This window comes from Asterias amurensis, chromosome 6 (genome assembly GCF_032118995.1).
Source record: "Asterias amurensis chromosome 6, ASM3211899v1".
NCBI classification, from domain to species: Eukaryota; Metazoa; Echinodermata; class Asteroidea; order Forcipulatida; family Asteriidae; genus Asterias; species Asterias amurensis.
This window is the reverse complement of record NC_092653.1, coordinates 20140427-20158230: the sequence shown is the minus strand read 5'-3', so window position 1 is coordinate 20158230 and position 17804 is coordinate 20140427. Positions and strand designations below refer to the sequence as shown.

The 17804-nt window shown below is 38.3% G+C and overlaps 1 protein-coding gene across 3 annotated transcripts in view; it reads right to left on the bottom strand.

Annotated features, from left to right (window-relative positions):
- Positions 1-17804, bottom strand: part of LOC139938320 (uncharacterized) — a 75089-nt gene that overhangs the window by 41591 nt on the left and 15694 nt on the right. For all 3 annotated transcript variants that reach the window (XM_071933755.1, XM_071933756.1, XM_071933757.1), the window contains exons 4-8: positions 16531-16685; positions 14867-15088; positions 9043-9118; positions 1185-1328; positions 311-441 (exon numbers count right to left, since the gene is read on the bottom strand). In XM_071933755.1, the coding sequence (XP_071789856.1) occupies positions 311-441; positions 1185-1328; positions 9043-9118; positions 14867-15088; positions 16531-16685 (728 nt within the window). The remainder of the gene's footprint in view (positions 1-310; positions 442-1184; positions 1329-9042; positions 9119-14866; positions 15089-16530; positions 16686-17804) is intronic.

Here is a 17804-nt window from a genome sequence, read left to right as displayed (position 1 = left end):
AGCGATTACTCCGGAAACTCCAGAAAATACTTCACAGAGGAAATCTTTTGCGAAAACTGACCTTAAGTGGTTAAAAGCAAAACTGGAAAACAATATATGCAACAGGAAGTATATAAATAACAATTAATAACAGCAATAGCCTAGTGATAAGTAAACTTCTGTGCCCTTTCCTCCCAAATGACTTTTGTAAACCTGCCCCCTGTGATCCGCTTCTGAAGTACATGCATGAACCATATCTTAACTTTCAAGCTAATGTATCAAATTTAAAAATTTCAATTTAAGCTAAAAATGATAAAATGCCTGAATTTACCTGTGAGTTTCTCTTTCTGCTCTTGAGCTGTGTCTCAAATGACTGTAAAATTAATTTACAGTAGTGTAGATTCTTATTACATGCATAATCCCATGCAGTTGCATTCCACTTATCCTTCCTACATACATCCGCTTGAAGGTATTAAAAAAAGAGAAAATGCCAAATTAACAAAAAGTATGTATTTGTCAAATGTGCACATGTTCAGTTAACAGAAACTAATTACCTGTCCTTTATGCTATGGTTGACTACAGCCAACAATATTATAGAAGATTGGAGCTTCTGTACTATAATTAAGCCTAAATTGTAAGGGCGCCGCAAAGTTGTATCCGGTCAAGTGGTGCCCGCACCCTACTGAATTGATGCGTCCTGGGGTAAACTTTGGGGTACCCGTGGGATGGGGGTTTGTGTTCTTTGTGACGTCACTCTCAAAGTGCAAGCGGGTAGTAACTTCTTGGTTTGGGACTACTCTTGGGTTGTCAGGGGGTCTGCGTTGTTTCATATTACCGTCAGGCACCCTTTGTGATGTCACAGTCATAGCGCTAGCGTGCAGTGACTTCGAGCGTACAGTGGAAGCAAAGAACAAGCACGGGATCACCATGGGAATAATCGGGGGCGGGGGCCAATGGAGGTGGGGGGTTATAAGAGCACAGGGAACAGGGAAAGGGAAGGGGCACACAGTGTGGTACGAATTAAGTCATCATATGTATGGAAAACCATATCTCACACTGAAACAATCCTATAGCACGTTAAGAACAGTCCATTCTCCTGGACAAATAAAACATGTAACTGTAATATTATGTTAAAAACTGTAATATTATGTTAAACATTAAAGCAAAATGATCTTATTGTCATGCACACACAAATTGCAATTTACCTCCTTCTTCCAGCAGCAAATGAAGCACTTCACCGTGAGCTGACAAAGCAGCTAGGTGTACACATGTTCTGCTTTGAAAGTCTACAGCATTCAAACACGAGTCCCCTCCATTGTCTAGGATGACTCTACAGGCTTGTATAGCTCCTGTATCAACAGTCAAATAATGTATCCATGTTATAAACACATCTAAATAAGATGGAGATAGCCATGGTGGGTTTTTTTTTTAGTCAGATGATTTTTTTCTAAAATGATGGAGAGCACGTTGATAAAGCTAACGCTTACATCGACGGTCGGTGTTCCCCAAATGTCATTGTATTCTTTTAACTACAAATAATTAGAAAGGCAGCAATGAAAATAGTTTATTAGCTGTGCATGAGCCGACGATTTAGATAATAAATATAGTTACAGCACCTTAAAGGCCGGGTAAAGTCGGTCACGTGATGGACCCTATAAACACAGTTTGTACCCATCGCTGTAAGACCAAACTCAGTCTTCGCCTTGCGAATCATGCCTCTTCCATAAAAACCACGAAACCGTACCCAGTCTCTTTCTACTTCAACAGCTCCAATCATAGCGTCAAGGATGTTGAACTTCTGGTGATTGAGGCTTGCGATGGTGATGACACACACCGCAAGCATAGAGAATCACACTGGATTCACCAACTCGGGACAGTGCAACCCTTTGGACTAAACATAAACACTGGTGTCAAATAACTTCCCATTAGCATCCATTTCACTCCTGCCTGAGAATCTATTTGTTGTCTTTGAAAAAAAAATCATCAAAATGTCACGTAATTAGCGAAAAATGATGAAGAAAAAGAAAAAAGCGGTAAAAGGCCAGCGTAAGCGTGTTTCCAGCCTTTACAACTGTCAAATCTTACGTTGTAAGTAGACTGTGCTTCAATGTACATACAAAGATCGTCATGAAAAACACAAAGAAACTAACCCAGAATATGATGGGACAATGACAAGTAAACAAAGCATTCCTGGCACCAATTAACTAGGCCTATGATGTAGTTTGGAATGTGATCGTGGAATGCGATCATGATGCAGTTTGGAATGCAATCGTGCCGTTACGTGCTCCCGACGTGCCAGGGCCCAATTTAATAAAGCCTGCTTTATAGCAGAAAAAATAGTATTGCATAAGCAGAAACTAATAACCAGCCAATGTGGACTTATGGCTGGTGGCCCACTAAATTTTTGGATAGTAAACAAGTTTCGTAAGCAGTATTTTCTGCTAAACAGATGAAACTGATCAATGGGCCCTGTTATTCACAGCGAAAGATTTGTTAATCTTGGGGGAAGGGAATCTTGATGGATTCAAAAGCGTCCTTGTGAGAATGTATTTTGAAACGTAAGAGTAGCTGCAAATTTTTAAACGTAAGCCTAGCTTGACTCGGGATTGAAAGCGTACCTTTTGATATTATAGCGTAACTGGAACCTTACTGTAGCTTGGATCGTAACCGTATCTTTTGGAACGTAAGAATATCTTGGAACATAAGCGTAGCTGGCAATCTTGGAATGTAAACGTAGCTTTGTTTCTTGGAACATAAGCGTAGCTTGACTCGGGATTGAAATGATTGATCGATTGATATTATAGCGTAACTTGAAGGAGCGTAAGGGTGACTTAGCGTAAGGGTGACTTGGAATGTAAGCGTAGCTTGGAACGTAACCATAAGTTTTGGAGCGTAAGCATATCTTGGAACGTAAGCGTAGCTGTATCTTGGAACGTAAACGTAGCTGCATATGGAATGTAAGCGTAACTTGACTAAGGATTGAAAGTGTACCTTTTGATATTATAGCGTAACTTGAAGGAACGTAAGCGTATCTTGAAATGTAAGCGTAGCTGAGTAGCTGCGTAGCTTGAAACCTAAGCATATCTTTGAACGTAAGCATAGCTGGGTTTCTAGAACGTAAACGTAGCTGCTTATGGATCGTAAGCAGAGGTTGACTCAGGCTTGAAAAGGTACCTTTTGATATTATAGCGTAACTTGAAAAGCGTAAGCATAGCTGAGTAGCTGCGTAGCTGTGAGTGCAACGCTAATAATATCTTTTGGAACGTAGTCGTAACCATATCTTTTGGAACAACTCATGAGAAATTGCAAATTTTGATTGCTTAGTCGAGTTACTACTACTGCTATTCAACTCACTTGGTTGATTGTGCGGCTAAGACTACATACTATAAAAGTAGTAGAAAGTTCACAACAACTTTTTATGTCGCTCACGGCTGTTCACGACAACTTTTTACAAAACACAACCAGACATCAGTGACACAATCTTTCAATCCATTCACGAGTTTTACTTTATTGCGCCTTCGGCAAACAACATGTCGCGATCCATCTTTGGCAAAGGGAGTTAAAGTTTCGCAACTTAGTATCGAAGTCGCAGCTAATTGAGGCCAGACTAGTTGAGTCATAAATTCCATTATATAACTGACATACAGATCCTTGTCATTTGATTGGTGGAACTTACTTCACGTGACATTCACTATTACTCCCATTCGCACCGGCGAACAAAAAGACCTATTCGCCCATGGGGAATAGCATTTCCCATTCAACAGTTAGGATCATCCTTGTTCCCAATGTTTTTGAGCAGTACAGCACCGCCGCGCCCCTGCTAAAACAAAGGAGCACCTGTGCACAAGGTTGTGATCCAATTTGTGCATTGTTGCCGCTACGCGGTGCTATATGATTTTTGGTTGTTGTCAGTAAATTTGTGTGATTTTTCATAATGTTATACTTTTAAAAAACATCAAATGACAAGGATCTATATGTCAGTTATATAAAACAAATATTGAGTGGCTTTAATTCGTGGAGTGTTCCATTTCACTCGGCTTCGCCTCGTGAAATGGAACAGTCCAAATTTTACCTTAAGATAATATTCCTCCCATTCCACTCTGAGCCACTCAATATTTGTATACTAGTTGCCCAATTTAATCATTACCTCAAAAATAACACTTCATTCACAGAATTTAAAAATAATATTTTGTTTGACAAAATTATGCCTTGAGGGAATATTGTTTTATTTCCAATCTTTTATAAAAAAATTCTTATTCACCTGTCCTTTTTACGATCCGGGGCTCTGTTTTTTTTTCCCCCTGCTTTTTATATCTTCTTCAAAAAACCTTTTTTTAAGCTTCTCACACAAAAACACTGCGTTTTGACATCATCAAACTAGATGTATTATTTCAGATGAATTTCACCCTGCGAATAGTTTGTTTGAATTAATGAGATCAGGTAAGCGATATAGAGCGATCAGAGTCGACTCCAACCGTACTCGCAATAGTTTTTATCCCAGTGCAATAAGGTTACTTAATGATTAATACTTTTTAATTTGTTTTGGGGGTTTGCAATTTTGTAACTGTAATTGTCTCTCTGCATAATGTGCGCATACTGTTTATTTGTTCGTTATTGTATGCCTATGTGGTTTAAGGGTTTTCTGAATTTTAGGTAATTTTTGTAACTTTTAATATTTTTAGACTCGCAAGCCAAAGTGAATTTCACTGTATATGTATTTATATGTGTGACAATAAACAATTGAATTGAACAAGAAGAAATTAGGGGGCCATGAAACAAAACAAAGCATATTGGAGCGTTGCGATCATGAGAAATAATGGATTTGACACGAGGTGTACCGACTGACAAACCCACGATGACAAACATGTACTTTGATGTCTGGCTCCCCACCCCTCCCAAGCTCACGGCGAGACCCGCAAGCTGGGAGATCATAGCACCCGGGATATACACCTCCAGCCCCCACGAGACACGGCATAGGCGGTACGTGATATGCCCCAAGGCATTACGTTCCGATTGCTCCACGCAATTTGTATCCATAATCTGAATACGTAGTGTTTTTTGTCATACATTTGTACATTGATGAATAATTGTAAACAAAACATTAAATTTGGTTCAGCGAATTAGCTTTTCTACGGCTGGAAGTAAAACTAATTCGGGAGGTCAAGTGATTATTCTAACCACTTTGTGGTACAAACTATCATAAATCTACGTTTTTGTTTTAAATGCTCAAAATCGGCTAAATTTGATGTTTCTTTTTAGGGACTGCTCTTCTCTATTCCTGGCAGACCTTTGAAGTCATATCTTAGTCTGTTTTGTAGCCCAAATAGCCCAACTCAGCCGGTGTGCCCCTTTAATATTTGATATCTGATCTGGTTCAGTGACATTGTTATGAATTATTGGCACACTTAACTACAATGTGTTTTTTTCTGGTTGTTATTTATTAAATTTGTGAATGTTAAATTAAATTTAAGTGGTTTGAAAGTCAGCTGTGTGATGGTGAGGATCTTGAAATTCTAGCAGTGTTACCGATAGGTACATTATGACCATCAAACACACAGTGGTCAACTTGAGCAAGGGTATCATCACCACAAGTCCCTCCAGGTCCATCCCTACCTAAGAAATCATCTAGCCTACCGAGCAATCCCTGAAACACCTTAGCAAGATTAAGATAAAAAGTTCTCTGGAAGGCTTAACCAGCCAAACCCACAACCTTTCAAATGTTGAACAGTTAGCCCTAGAGATGTTCGTTGGGACAAGTCCATTCGACTGCTGACCAGGGGAATGCCACAGACACCATGACGTTATTGCATTTATCTTGCTAGCGCAACAAAGAAGTAGACACATCCTAATCCTGATGTACTTTTTCGAGCGGTGAACACAGAGCTTAAAAATGTCAATGAGTGGCTTAAAGCCAATAGGTTGTCTCTTAACATTAAGAAAACTAACTTAAGTTCTTCAGTAAAAAACACAAATTCCAAAATCAAAATGTCTTTTTTGATAATAATCGTATCAAGAACACAGATAGTGTAAAATTTTTAGGATTGTATATTGATCAATCTCTCTCTCTTGGAATAAGCAAATTAATAACACTAATGCTCAATTTTTTTAATATAAATATTGGTGTTATCAACAAACTTAAAACTTGCTTCCCTATAATATCTTATTTACTCTTTACAATGCTTTAGTTTTACCTTACATTAGTTATGGCATATTGGCATGGGGTAAATGTGGAAAAGGTAAAATTAATAGAACTAGACATGATTGCAATTGTGCACAAATGCAGAGCTGTTGCGTTAATCACATTTTCAAATGTCTCAACTGAATTTGAAATTCTCTTGGCATCAAAGCAGTTATGACCAATAAGCCTATTCGGAGTTCCAGCTGCGCATGTCTGTTACTGCTGACAACGCAGTTTGTAGTTCTCCCTTGACCTTTTGACAATACCAGCTGGTATTGTCAAAAGGTCATAGGAGAGGTGACGATGTGATAATGACATCCTTGTTTTGTGATGATCATTGCGTCAATACCATGCTGAATGTTTAATTGCAATTTCTCTTTAGGAACATTGCAAATCAGCACTTATAAAAATTAGTCCCTAAGATGACAAATAAAAAAATATATCAAACTAGACATCATTGCATTTGTGCACAAATGCAGAGCTGTTTCGTTAATAAAATGGTCAAATTATTTTTTCCACTTAATTTGAAATTCTCTTTGCATCAAAATAGTTATGACCAATCCAGCCTATTTAAAACAATTTTTTTTTATTATACATGTACCATGTTCAGATAGCATTTTATGACTTAAAGGTGCAAAAATGAAAAAAAAAATCATAAAAAATCATGTGATGACGTTAACATGACGTCATTTCACGTTTCACAAGAACTAGTCAATTTCCAACAACCTACCAAGTTTCAACATGATCGTATAATTACTTCGGGAGTTATATTAGTTCAAAAAGTGAACCTTTAACGCTGCGTCCAGGACCCCCGATGACAGCATTGATTTGAAACTTCACACATTATGATGGCTGCCTGACAGTAAACGCGTGTGTAAAATTTGAAGTAATTACAAAAAACTTCACCACACACATCTTCAAAAAGTCCATTTTGACGAGTTTTGAACCTGTCGCTAGAGGGCGTCATTGATATTTTTTTTGAACTGCCCACCCTTGCCAGACACTAACATCGTTGAAAGCAACTTCAAACCATTTGCCACTTTTGAATTAAAGGAGCACTTCCTGTTTCGACCGGAAGTAGAGGTCATGTGGGGTCACGCACACAAAACAAAATGAAGACCTAATTTATTCCTCCCCAATCCCGCAAACAGAAACCTACGGTCTCTTGTGGCTGATTTGTTTTAAATTTTCAAACATTTAAAACACAACACCTTTAAGATGACGTCACGTGACTTGTGATGATGTCATAATGACATCCTTGTTTTGCAATGATCATTGCACCAATACCTATCATCACTGAAAATTTCATTGCAATTGCTCTTTGGAAACATTGCAAAACAGCACTTGTAAAAAAAATTCTGAAGATGACAAATAAAAAAATAAAAAATAATAACAATAAAAAACTAGACATGATTGCATTTGTGCACAAATGCATAGCTGTTTCGTCAATAAAATTTTAAAATTTCTCAACTGAGTTTGAAATTTGTTGTGCATTCAAAGCAATTTGCCCAATGTGGCATAAATACAATTTTTTTTTTAATTAGACCATGTTCAGATAGCAATTTATGTGTGAAAGGTGCAAAAATGAAAAAAATCATAAAAAATTATGTGATGACGTCATCATGACGTCATTTCACAATACACGAGAACTTGCCCATATCTAACAATCTACAAAGTTTCAAAATAATCGCATTATTACTTCGACAGTTAAATGACTTCAAAAAGTGCACTTTTAATGCCGCATCACGTGACCCCCGATGACGGCATTGATCTGAAACTGTCCACATATGATGCCTGTGTGGCAGTAAACGTGTGTGTAAAATTTAAAGTAATTACAAAAAACTTCACCACAGACATCTTCAAAAAGTCCATTTGTTACGTCTCTGCTTCTCTGTGTTTAATCAAAACACGACCAATGCCATCTTTTTCTGCCTGTATTTTCTCACATAATTAGAAGTCTTACGAACCACTGAAGTAGCTGGCCATCCCAGCGTAACTTTGTCTTTACCTTCACCATTATGCAATCAGAAGTGCAAAAAGGAAACAATTTGACGCCGAAAATTCAGTGGCATTGCATTCGTTTCCGTTGCGTGAGTACCGCCATATTGTTATATTATATGCATTGATCATCGAAACTTGGCACCGCGCCAATTCAGTGAATAAAACGCACGCCCAGAGTCATAACAACAGCGTAAACAGATGACATTCTCATTACTGTTTCATTCGTGCTGTATGTAGGCGTATCCAACAGGCGTCGGCTATAGATGTATGTACATGTAGACGCATCCAACAGGCGTCGGCTATAGATGTATGTACATGTAGACGCATCCAACAGGCGTCGGCTATAGATTTGTTAAATCTTCAACTTATGTTTTGAACATGAAGTGAAGGGTCAAAGTGGGGTCATGTCTGTGAAGCGTTCAAAGCTCATTGCAAGACCTTTCCGATGATGTATTGATTGTAAGAATCCCTCATGTAGATCAAAAGTTATGATTTTTTGAAATAATAAACTTTGAATTAGTGTATCTCGTCAACTGATGATGTCATCGTGATGTAACAACTTTTGCATCATCTACTGGTTATTGTCTACCTGTGTGCAAAGTTTCTACTTAATGCAAGCTTCGCAACTATGCTTTTTCTTGCGGACAATCGACGCGGAGAAGAATAAGAAAAACAAAACAAAAAACACAAAAAAAACGAACTAAATCAAAGAGTTGTTCGGGCTATTGCCCGAACACATAAAATTTGAGATAAGAAGTTGTTGCAATGACACATCAATTTCACATAGGCTATACGTGAACAAGATTTCTCATGAAGTATGATCACATACTGCACCAATGATAATATTATTTCAAATAAGAGAATTACAGCATATTTGTTTTTACCTGTTTCTGATGCTGTGTGCATGGCAGTTTTCCCCTCTGCATCTTGCATTGCTGACGTTTCTGGTGAAATTAAACTCTGTAAATAAAAAAACGAAAAATATTAAAATCTAGTAACACATAATTTTGACATTTATACCCTTTATTTAATGTTCATAAATACCTCAGACAGTTTCGTTATTCCTATTGGTGGAGAACGTGTCACGTGGGTGTGTATAAAGCTTTGTTTATGACCAGTAAAAAGTGTTGAAACATGGGCGTGACCTGCGAGATTGCACCTGTTCTTATAAGACAGTTTCTTCATTCCTATTGGTCAAGAGCAACGGCTGAAACAGTTGTGCCACATCATGCGATACGCGCAACGCATTCCCTTATTAGGAGTTGTTTACCCGAGAGCGGCGGAGGGCTTTACCATTTCATAGCTGGAGGGGTGTTGTGTTGAAAGAAATCATTGAACAATTATAATTTTTGCATTTATTTTACTTTTTGACCAAAAAGTGTTGATGTTTTTGACCGAAAAGGTATTTATGAATGGGAATCAAAGTGTGTTGAATCGGTTTTCAACTGGTGGTTTAAATCCGCCGAGGCCTGGTTCTTGATAATTTACCTCGACTTCGTCTCCGTAAAATTATCAAGAAAAAGGCCTCGTTGGGATTAAACTACTAGTTGAAAACCTCTTCACCACACATTGACTCCCTTATTAATAAAGTTTTCAAAAGACTATGTATTTTGATTGGACAAAGAATTGATCGAATCTCAAGCGCAAAATTTCACAGTAAGAAAAGCAATGAAAAGGGTTCCTGGTCTTCACACTGCTATTCCCTCATTCATGTAGTTCAAAAGACTGTTTTTTAAATTTTGTATAGACTGTATCAAATAACCCCTTTGTTGCTATGAAAGTGGCCATCTTGTAGGGCAGGCCGTATGCGCATCTAAAAGCTTACATCATGAAGCATGCAGCACGTAGCGTTCACGGTTTGATCCCCGTAGGCGCACTTGCCTATAATTACAGACGCCATGATGTACATAGATATTTCAATGGTGGCATCATATTTGATACAGTCTGTATGTCAATGTGAAACAGCACTCTTCAATTCATTCTCTGAAGACCACTGTATTGCAAGAATTTGGGAACGACAGAAGGAGGTAGTACATGAAACAGCAATGCAAGATTCACATTCTGATTCACATGACCCCAGACAGTAGCCAAGATTATTGAACAAGTTAAGCAAGTCATATAATCAATTGATTTATGAGGGACAACTATATGCAATGGTTTGAGTAAATGTGTCCTTTAAACGTTCCAAACGTTTTTGCAAACCTTTTCTAAAAGGAAATTTTGAATTGTTTGACAAAGTTATCCCTGACATCGAACTGTTATATGACAGGAGCTAGGAGGAACCAGCCTGATCATCATTAGTAAATGATGAGCCAGAAATCTTTTCTTCTGATTCACATTGGTCAAGGCAGAAATAGGCAATTAGTTGAGGGACACAAGAGTGAATTATTTTTGTTTACCATAGCAACTCAAAACTGAGCATTTGCTGCTCAATTTTATTGTTAACTTTAAAACTGCATAAAATATTTTCAGTTTAAATTTAGGTTTTCCTGGTCAATTTCGGCAAATGAACAGCCAAATTAACCACCAAGCTATTCTAATTCGCGCGAAATCGAATGCTACTGAAAAGGGTCATTCGATTTCGTTTTATAATCAGTCAAATGTAATGTTGCGTCATTCGATTTAACAAAATGATCAGTCAATTTAACAATTCATCAAAGCAGCATTCAAATTCACAGTGCTTCTTGAGGCGTGTGTGTCACGAAAAAGAGTGACGATACGCTAAATTTAACAGAGTGCTAAAGGAATTCGACTCGATCCAAAACGAAATTGAATGGCCGAATTCTGAATTTGAAACGCAGTAACAACTGGAGAGTCAAAACAGCTTTAATTCGAACGCATGAAAATGAATTTGACGGCTCATTTGCCGAATTTGACCGAGAAAACCTATATTTCATTATGGTGTTGGATGGATTAGTTTCTTTTTGAAGAACCTCTGCAGAGATGGTGAAGGGAATTAAAATAATTTATTAGTTCTTTCTACCTCAGGCAGCACCAGATTACTTTGTATTTTGACATCGAGATAATGATAATGTACCGCCAATGAATATGGATGAGCACAGGAGTGGCAAGGAGATTTAAAAAACACAGACAAGAATAAAAATGCTCTTTAGGAGCCTGGTCTATAGTATGCAACTCTTATGCCCTAGGAAGACCCAGGAATATTGATGGCGAAACGACAGGTCAGAAAGATCAGAGAATTGTGGAGAAAAGATGATCTGGAAGTGATACAAGAGGGCACCCTCTATCTGCAGATGAAGTTTCTTGGAGTCATTAGTTGACAGCAGAAGTTTGTGCTGTGTTTTCTTTGGTTAATGATACTGTCCATTTATGAACAAGAGAAATAAAAGAAACTGGATTCAATTGGATATAGAATGACGTTTGAAAGGCATCTACTTCTCAATGTCAGTTTCACAAAACAACTTGGTTTGGCTCTCACGTCATGTATCATGTCATGCCTCTTCATGCCCTTGCTGTCGTTTGTGTAAAACTTTGTGTGGTATGTATGTACGATTGTAAGCCATGGACAGCATGTGGTTGTCACTAGTGGGGGGGGGGGGGGGGGGTTAAGCACCCATTGAATTTTCAACCCAGGAATCCATGGAAATTGTATTTAGTAAATTTTAACAAAAGTAATAAATCTCACATGAATGTTGAAGTTTTGTGCACATTTCCTGAACTTTGGTTGATGTTAAAATGCAAAACACTGACAGCCATTATTCAAACCTTTATAAACCAGGGTGCACTGTACTCAAATGTGCATGTAAGATGATTGGAGCACCGGAAACATAGAATGTTTTGACATGTGACTATAAAGTTAGTCACAAACAGCCCTCTCAGTTAATTTAGAAATAAACTGTAAGTTACTGATTGGTCGATAGTTTTCTAATTTCATATCAAGATTGGGTTTCTTTAATAAAGGGCATATTAAAGCTTCTTTCCAGTTAGTAGGAAATGTACCAGAAACTAATAATGATTTTATAATGTTGGTAATTACTGGAAGCAAAACATCAAGGCACTCACCAACAAGGTTAGTAGGCATGGGATCCAGAGCGCATGATCCCTTAGAAGAATTGACAACAAGCTGTTTTACCTGTGACTCGGTTAGTGGTATGAAACTATCAAACAGGATATTACTGGACATTGTTTCAGGTGTAAAAGATAACGGTCTGTCCACAGAGGTTGAAACTTCCAAGTCATCAAGTTTAGCATGAATATTAGATATTTTCTTTGCAAAAAAAAGCTACCCATATCATTAACACGAGTCATTTTATCTTTAAAAGGTGGATAGAGGACGTCAACACTATGCCCAAGCAGCTTTTTAGATGCTCTAAATAATTTCCTCTGGTCGGAACTATTACTTTCGATTAAGTCTTTGTAAAAACTGCAGCGAGCTTTATTAAGAAGAAAGGTCACCCTATTTCTAATAAGCTTATGTTCTGAAAGATCAGAGACCATGTTTGTCTGTCGCCACTTCTTTTCTGCACATCTCCTCGTCCTCATGGCAGAGTTGATGTCTTGACTAAACCAAGGCAGACGGGGCCTAGCGGTGACCATCTTAGACTTTAATGGGGCATGTATTGAAGGCACCAGCTAGTGTAGAATTATAGCACTTGGTAAGCTCATCAAGACCTTGAGGAATGTCCCTGCACAGCCAAGTAGAGACTAAGTCACCCTTCAAGCAATTAATGTCAATGGATATAATATCCCTATAAACAATCTGATTAGCAGGAAAAGCAGACTTGTTTTGTTGCAAATTGCAAATAACAGAAAAATGATCAGAAAAAGGTGGTGGGGCGTCGGGGGGCTGTTAAGAACCATGTCTGATTTCCTGGTAATAACAAGATCTAGTGTGTGACCCATCTCATGAGTACATGTAGGTTTGTTAACATGTTGCTGGAGACCCATGGATTCAAGAAGTGACAAAAAACGTACAGTGTTTGGATCATCAGAGATGTCAACATGGATGTTAAAATCCTCAGTTATTAAAACTGGTTCAGAAGATAAAATAATGGATTCTAAATAATCAGCAAAATCATTGATAAACCGATTAACTGTACAAGGGTGGCTAGCTGAGTAAAGTGGCCTACAAATAATTACAAGTCGTAATTTACACGAATTAATCCCTACAGACCCTTCTGAAAACTCAAATGAGTCTAGTTCATCTCCAGCAACTTTCTGGTCACGAAACAACAAAGCAGTGCCTCCCCCCACACGGTTTTTCCGGGGATGATCTAGCAATCTAAAACCAGGTGGAGTTGCTTCAACCTTGTGGGCAACATCCATATCTGTAAACTAAGTCTCTGTAAGGGCAAACAAATCAGCGTTACGATTAATAGCATAAGAAACAAAATTAGCTGTATTTAAGCAACAGAGTTTAAAAAGATTATCAGAGGGATCGGCAGGATTTACAACAATGTGTTTAAAGACAGGAGTGCGGTTTTCCAAAGCTCACCCATTATGAACATAATCAAGCCGGTTACCAATTTGAACAGGATTTTTACACTTTTAGTTACAATGACCCGCTCAATTACCCCTGAACCGAAGAATTCCATTCGCTTTTAGAATAGAAAGCAATCCAGGCTGAATGGAGTGACAAGAAGTCTTACGGATATTAAAAAGCTGACCACGGGAATACATTATAGTTGAATTACTAGACATGATAGAATGAGAACTATCTGTATGTACAAAATGCAACTCGTCATTACTAAGGGATCCAATACGAGGGCCTTGGTTAACAGCAATATCCATAAATATTGTAATGTCATGTGGAGGGTCATGACCAGGAATAACTAGAGTAGTTTGGCCATGTTTGGACGATTTGACTAATGGAACTTTAGAGAAATTAAATCCAGTAGGCCTATGGCACAGCTGTAATGTTACCCCATGACAGGGTGAAAATGACACAACAAAATTAGTCAGACACATGTACTGGTATGAAGACACAAAATACTAATTTCTGACAGTCTCAGCATCAGGAAGAATATATTAGAGACATAAGAGTTTGGATGTTAAATGACAAACTTATTTTCAGATAAAACTAGAACAGCGAAGCTGCCATTGCGAGCTGCCGATCGCCAGAAAGAACCAACAACTGGCAGAAAAACCAATCATTTGATCAACTGATGGTCAAAGGGGTGGGGACATTGACAAGTATGAAGTAATGGTAATTTTCTTGATTTTTATCTTTTCATGAGTATGTAAGAAGCAATATTTGGTTTAAGTTTCAAGTCAGTATGCATGGCAATAAGGAGTGATAGTTTTTGAGAAATATGTAGAACAATGTCATAAAAATAATTTTTGTCTAAGTGATCATGAGACGAAAATTATTTTAGCATGTAAAAATGGATTTTCATGACATTGTTTTATTCATTTCTCAAAAACTACAGCACCTCAGCAACTATTTTTTTCAGGGAAGCTTTCTAATATAATTATCTTCAAACGGTGTATGTAAGTTTGATGTAACTCTGTGGATATTGTGTTTTGTGTTACAAAAAGTACCTAAATCCTTTAATGGGGTCTGGTACATGTATATTTGCAATGGCAATAAGATTGCCACTAGTTACCATACAAAGTTCGTTCATCGAAACCAATACAAAATTCAGCCACTTTCTAAATTTAAAAATTGAACCCTAGAAATGGGCACATTGTAAATTAGTGACTGCCAAATCGTTCAAGGTTTACTGTTTAAATTGCTAAAATGAGTACCTGCAGACATTGCAGAGGTGGTTCTTTCCGAACAGCCCAATGAATCCACGTTTTTCCTGCTGTATCTCTCTCAATACCATCCAGCTCCTCAATAATATTGTTATCTGATGAGATGAGCAACTCAAAGTGTCTTTTGTTGTCCATTCGACATGCCCACATTGCTGGAGTCAGCCCATCCAGGTCACGAATATTCACACATATGCTGTCATGTTGCAAAAGAAGCTGACAAAAGAACTGATATATGAGTATTGACCACAAAGCTGATTGGTTTAATTTTAAATAAGAGCACTTGCACATCAGTTTTTCTTTGTCCAACCGGCCCCTAGTTGATACTACATATCATGTAAAATTTTCATTCAAAATAACACCCCTTAACGAATGAAAATCATTTGCATGTAATCAAGAATGACATTTTAGCCAAAGTTCACCTGTATTGGTCAGAACATGGAGGAAGGAAGAAAAGGCGTTCAAGCGAAGGGACTTCAAAAGCTGAAACCTTGGTACCGCGGTCGTTTAACGACACTTCGTAATCACCCACATGCCTAACACAAACAATGGGCGACCTGGAGTATGTGAGTTTGCGCGTGCGCACTTGCTTCTTCACGCAACTACATGTATGGCGTTGTATGTCGTATGGATATAATAAAGAAACAAATACTTTTTTGAGACCCGATTAATTTTGTGTACACTTTCACGCGATACGCGCATAGCATTCCGTTATAAGGAGTTGTTTACCTGAGGATCTTACCATTTCAAAGCTGGAGGGGTGTTGTGTTGAAAGAAATCATTGAACAATTATAATTTTTGCATTTATTTTACTTTTTGACCAAAAGTGTTGATGTTTTTTTACCGAAAAGGTATTTATGAATGGGAATCAAAGTGTGTTGAATCGGTTTTGAACTAGTAGTTTAAACCCGCCAAGGCCTGGTTCTTGATAATTTACTTCGACTTCGTCTTTGTAAAATTATCAAGAACCAGGCCTCGTTGGGTTTAAACCACTAGTTGAAAACCTCTTCACCACACATTGATTCCCTTATTTAAGTTACTTAGGGAATAACAGTGCCAGGACCCAGTCTTCACTGCGTGGTAATGACCGGGTTGGTGGCTGGCGCTGAACAGCGCCAGCCACCAACCAAGGTCATTACCACACAGTGAAGACCGGGTCCAAACACTGTTATTCCCATTAATAAATACCTTTTTTAGGGAATTAAACGGCTAAAATTTTCCACATTTTGTAACTTTTCTCTCCGCGATACTTCAGACATGTTCAGGGGCCATATTTGAGCTTTTGATGGTTCCCATCTCTTTCGTGCGTTAATCACATTACTGATCTTTGAGACCAGTGACTCTTTAAAATAATGGTCTGTTCAGCACCTTCACTGGGGTCAAAGGAGGCAAATGAATGGACGATAGCTGTTCTTTGTGCATTAAAACGCGCGCTCAGCGTCCATGTAGCATGTGGATATAAATAAGTATGCGATACAGTGCAACGCGCAAGGTTTACACAATGTATGCTGATTTAGGGGCCACTTATTCGCTTTTTTCAAAAAGCCGGTCTTTATACCGACCATTAACACTCCCACAGGTGACCAGGTTTTGACCAATCAGAGACTTGAAACCGTCCAAGGTATTTATTAATAAATGCTATTATGTACATAAATTACCTGCAAGCACTGTATATCTGATATTGCTGCAGCCCAATGTAATGGGGCTCTACCCTCAGAGTCTTGTAAATCAGCAGAAGCTCCAAACTTCAGTAACATCTCCAACCCTCTATAGTTTCCACTATGAACAGCAATATGTAGAGCAGTGCAGCCATCTACATGTAGGTTGAACAGATAAACTAAAATAAATCATCACAAACTAATATCACACCCCCCCAAATATGAGCCAAAATCGGGTGACTTGAGCTAGTCTAATTCCCATCATTAAGACAGTGTTGGGTCATTATGACTAATGCCTTTCTCCCTGACGCAGGAACAAACAAGGATACTCATATTTCCTTGTCTTAACTGTTTCTTGAAGAAATTTCTCCCTTATGAATTGTGTGGGTGTTTATAGAAAGTTGGGAGAGTGGGAATAAAATTGGGCCTATTGGCAATCAGCTAGGCACTCTGACTTGGAGCTGCCTTGCTGCTAAGCCGTGCAGCCATTAGAATCGCTGCTTGCAATCATGATGACCAGCTTACGTGCAAGCACTGAATTTCTGCGCTAGCCTTGTAAGCGTAGAATTCGCCGCTAACCCATGAAATACTCTTGCCGTAAGCACAGAATTAGCTGCTTCAGTAAGCATCGATTCTGTGCTTACAGTAAGCAGAGCCATGAAATTGGGCCCACATCACTGGTTGAGTGGGAATGGAGAAATCCATACTGGCAGTCATTTAGAAGGTCGTTGTCTTAAAAAAATCCAAGGAGCTGTTGATTGACAAAGCATTCAAAGATCTTACTTTTTACAAAAAGGAAACTGATAGGACGTTCATTAGCCGAATCTGAACGCACACCCGCACCCTTGAAGACAGGGACAACAAATGCCACTTTCCAAGATAATGGGAACACAGAGTTAGCCAAGCACAAATTGAAAAGCTTGGCAAAAACAGGAGAAAGTTCTAGAGAGCACATTTTCAAAACAATTACAGGGATTCCACCAGGCCCAGTCGCCTTGGAGGCATCACTGAGAGTAGAGTTGGAAGCAAAATTGCCAGCGAAGAGGTTTGCCTTATCTAGAGGATGAGTAAGAACTTCTGGTCCATAAATAGTCAGGTAGCTTAGGTCCAAATTTGGACGAGATCATGACCCGACTGGCCCAAAGCACCAAACTTGCTTTTCTTTAGGTCCTAGAGAAGACATTTAGAAGGGGTCACACCTAAAATAATCTTGGAAGGGTACCTAATTTGCATAAATCCAAATTTGTGCACAATTTGCATATAAAATCTTTAAA